Source organism: Labrus bergylta, chromosome 21 (genome assembly GCF_963930695.1).
Source record: "Labrus bergylta chromosome 21, fLabBer1.1, whole genome shotgun sequence".
Classification (NCBI taxonomy): Eukaryota; Metazoa; Chordata; class Actinopteri; order Labriformes; family Labridae; genus Labrus; species Labrus bergylta.
In genome coordinates, this window is record NC_089215.1 from 9,813,834 (window position 1) to 9,818,173 (window position 4,340).

The window sequence follows — 4,340 nt, forward strand, 5'->3', positions numbered from 1 at the left end:
AATTATTTCTCGTAAAGGGATTGTTTGCCTAAACCTTCCATGAGATTAACCCCGTTTCTCCCAAAGATGGAGGCTTACAGAAGCTTTTTCCAATCCAGTTTGTGTTTTTTGTGCCATTCACTCCTTATTCCATTTTCTCTTTCAGCTCGGTGACAGATGGCGAGTCCCTCTCCCCCGGGGGGAAGCCAGTCTCTGTGAATGCGGCCGCATGTCAATCACCGGCTCTCATGTGATGGCTCTTGCCAATGACGTGCCAGCCATATGGGCCTGGCATCAGAGCTGGTATGTAACCCACCCAGTCCTGCCTCTGAGGTGCCACATGCACGGATCCCCTCCGCGCATTCAGCGGGCTCAGGATAGCAGCAGCAGAAGAAGAAGGTGAAGAAGGAGAGAGAGAGAGAGAGAGAGCGAGAGAGAGAGAGAGAGAGAGAGAGAGAGAGAGAGAGCGATAGAGAGAGAGAGAGAGAGAGAGAGAGAGAGAGAGAAGAAACATAGATCTAGATCGTCTCCTCCTGCAAAAGCATCCGCGCATGCAGGGCGTGTGGATGTGATGCCCACCCAGAGAGAGATGGTGTAAACAAACCTGCTTCACCCCGTCACTGAGCTCCATCACGGAGGTAGGTTCAAACATTTTACAATTAAACTTCACCATCAGATGAAGATCAATGTTACAATTTTGTCTTTGTTTGAACGCCTGAAGGACAAGACGGAGAGATAATGATCAAATCAGGGATGGTTTTTCAATGCGTTTTTCTCTCATGATGCGACGTGATCAGACAGATTTAACGCTCTTCTTCAGGCGGTTTTTAAGTGTTGGTTTTATCAAATAGCCCTTTAATCGTTTACTGGAGTAATCAATTGATACATTTACTTTGAGTGTATTCTGTTTAAATAGATAAGACAGAAAAGGGCTACTCTGGCACTGATGTATCTTCTTCACCATCTTCTTCTTATTTTGCATTATTGTCAATATTAAGCTTGGGAGCACATTTATATTGAAGTTTATGGCAAAATTGTACATTAAAAAACATCAAGATGTTAGAGTGTGTGTGTGTGTAATTATGAGTGTGTGTATGTGTGTGTGTGTGTGTGTGTGGGGGGGGGGGGGTGTTGGTGAGCGTGCGTGTGTGTCTCACAGCACGGTGGGGGTTGAATTCTCCACAGACACACACAGGCTAATTGACAAGGTATTGGTTGGCATTAATTACATTGTGCTTACAAGATTAGAAAAAAAAGATGAAGTCCTTGGGCTCCACCTGCACAGCTGAGCTCAGTGCATTCTGGAAAAACCTGGGAAATGTTGAAACATCACAGATTTTATAATGATTTTGAATTGGATTACTTCAAATATGGATGTGGAGTTTTAAAGTAACAGAGATGTGCAAATATTTCATTAAAACTGGCCTGCGATTTGAATACGACTTTGATTTTTTTGATTTTTTTTGATTTTTTTTTTAAATGCAGATTTAAGCCAAATCAAAGAAAGGAATAAGGCTAGTTGATAAAGTCAAGAAGGTTAACATGGGGTGACATCTAAAACACACTCCATGTCTTGATCTCAGACCTTAATAAGCTATTGAAAATGTTCAATTTCGTGGCCTTCGAGGTCTCACGAGGGGTTATTGATTTGGCTTGAGGAACCAACAGGAGCGCTTTTTTTCAAAAATAGTTATTGTTGTGTTGCACTTTCAGATATATTTCAACAATGATAATGATGTTCCTTTTTAAGTTACAGGAATCATCTGTAGGGATGTTTTTTGAATACATTTTCTCGAAAGCAGATTCTAGAATAACCTGTTCGGTTCATTCGGATGTATGGGTTGTCCGGAGTGCGGCCTGTCTGGCTGTGCTGGAATTCCTCCAGATCTGTAATTTATTGGACGGAGGGACCCGCGCCCTTAATGCGTCCCTGGAGGCCGAACTGAGACAGGCCAGCAGCACCGCTCCCTGTACGGGGACTGCGGGTGGACAAGAGAGCGAGGCTCATGAAGAGGCCGAGGGGACATCCACTCTGTTGCTCTTTGTCAATAAAAGTGACAGATTAAAAACATTACAAAAAAAAACAAAAGACGAGTATGCATTCTTTCAGTAATCTTTCTTTAAACAATATCCAAATGAGGTACAATATAACACCAATTTAAAAAAAACAAAGCTTTCAAGGCTTACACGTTTTCAGGCCTCAGTGAACCCGTTCTTTAGTCATATATTTGATCTTTTTTTAAATTAAACCTGAATTGGGATTTTTTTTTTATGTGACACGTAAGGTGACAACATTTTAATCAGAAGGCTATTTCTCGAGATAAACATACATCAGACATACGGATTTTGAGGAGCATTTATTGTCCTGATTTATTCATTAAAAGATGAAAGAAACGCTTTTACGTTGTAGGAAAAAAAAAAAACCGGTGTAAACACGAATAAGGACATTTTCTCGTCTGAATCAGTCATTCGATTAAACAATTACTGGACGTTTAAAACACACTTAGTATATTTCCCCCTGTGTGAGGGACATACACAACATTACGGCCTTGGTGACATCGCTATAGGCAGGCTCTGTGACAGCGCACCTGTGGGTGCATGAGCAGCAGCAGAGTGGCAAACAGTCCTAAAGCTCCACCATGTGTCTCTTTGCAGGTTGCTTGCACGATGTTGAGCCGTCTGTTCAGCGAGGTGCTACCGGACGTCCAGAGGCTGGCGGCCGACTGGGCGGAGGACAATGAGAGCGAGGACTGCAAAGCCAAGGACGACGAGCACGACGACGACGACCTGGACGAGCCGCTGGAAGGCAGCAGCCGAGCAGAGTCCGAGATGGCCGGCGACGACGACGACGACGATGACGATGACGAGGCCGAGGAAGAGGAGTGCGATGATGAGAACGGTGGAGACAAACCCAAGAAGCGCGGCCCAAAGAAACGCAAGATGACGGCGGCGCGCGTGGAGCGCTCCAAGGTGCGCAGAATGAAGGCGAACGCGAGGGAGCGCACGCGCATGCACGACTTGAATTCAGCGCTGGACAACCTGCGCAAAGTGGTGCCATGTTACTCCAAAACGCAAAAACTGTCCAAGATTGAGACTCTGAGGCTGGCCAAGAATTATATTTTAGCGCTTGGGGAGATTTTACGCAACGGGAAACGTCCAGATGTAGTGACCTACGTGCAGATGTTGTGCAAAGGCCTGTCCCAGCCCACCACTAATCTGGTGGCAGGATGTCTGCAGCTCAACACCAGGAACTTCCTAACTGAGCCATGCTCAGAGGGTGCCCGCTTCCACATGCCCACCTCTCCTTTCTCTGTACATCCCTACTCTTACCGCTGCTCCCGCCTCTCCAGTCCACACTACCAGCCCGGATCCGGTGCAATTAATATGCGGAGCCATTCCTATGGTTCTGGGTACGAGGGTGCGTATCCCCCGGGTGGGACGTCCCCTGACTATAACAGCCCGGACTACGAGGGCCAGCACAGCCCACCCGTCTGCCTGAATGGCGGGATGTCCGGGAGGCAGCAGGAGTCCTCTGACACGGACAGGAACTATCATTACTCTATGCATTACACCGGACTGACCACATCCCGGCCCAGCCACAGCATCCCGTTCGGGCCTACGGGTGCGCGCAGTGCAGGTGCGCACTCCGAAAACATTCCACCTTTCCACGATGTGCATTTGCACCACGACAGGGCGCCCCCGTATGAGGACCTTAACGCTTTTTTCCATAACTGAGCCCTTTCAATCAGACCTGTAGACCTTAAAGTGACAATCCCAAAATGTGTAATATTGTTTGTGGAACAAGAGAAGCTTCTGGAAGGAGGAGGCAGACAAAGTCCCCTGATTTCCTTCTGTATTCTACTGATGTCATCCCTATACTGTGTTACATCCTATCAAAGTGTGTGCACTGCAGCAATCTCCTGTATGCAGAATGAGTGCAACTGGCATAAACCATGTACAGGCCAAACATGTTATGACACAAACAGCAGAAATAAAGTGTTTTATAATTGTGTGATATGATTGAAAATAATCTTTTTCTGACATCAGGGCGACTTTAACTTCGGGCTGTGTGGGCCTAAAGAAGTGATTAGATCATCTTAAAAATGGCCTATACTTGCAAAATGATAAAAAAAAAAAAAAAAATGTTAGAAAGAAGTGATGACAAGACATTTTTTTAAAAGTAAATAAAAATAATCGAATAGAAAAGTAATTAAGATAGTAGTCTTAACTGGCATGTTGAAAAACATTCAGCATTAAAGGTTTTGTTGTCTGGAGGGTGTAAAGTCTTCAGTGTTACACTTATCATGTAAACTTTTATTTTGCTTAGTTTTGGTCTAAGGTAATATTTATTATAATTCCGT

The 4,340-nt window shown here is 45.0% G+C and overlaps 1 protein-coding gene across 1 annotated transcript; it reads left to right on the forward strand.

Annotated features, from left to right (window-relative positions):
- Window positions 1-279: 279 nt before the first annotated feature.
- LOC109997567 (neurogenic differentiation factor 2) lies at window positions 280-3,994 on the forward strand. The gene is made up of 2 exons (XM_020652087.3): window positions 280-617; window positions 2,635-3,994. The coding sequence occupies exon 2, from the start codon at window positions 2,647-2,649 to the stop codon at window positions 3,712-3,714; it is 1,068 nt and encodes a 355-aa protein (XP_020507743.1). The 5' UTR covers window positions 280-617; window positions 2,635-2,646; the 3' UTR covers window positions 3,715-3,994.
- Window positions 3,995-4,340: the final 346 nt, after the last annotated feature.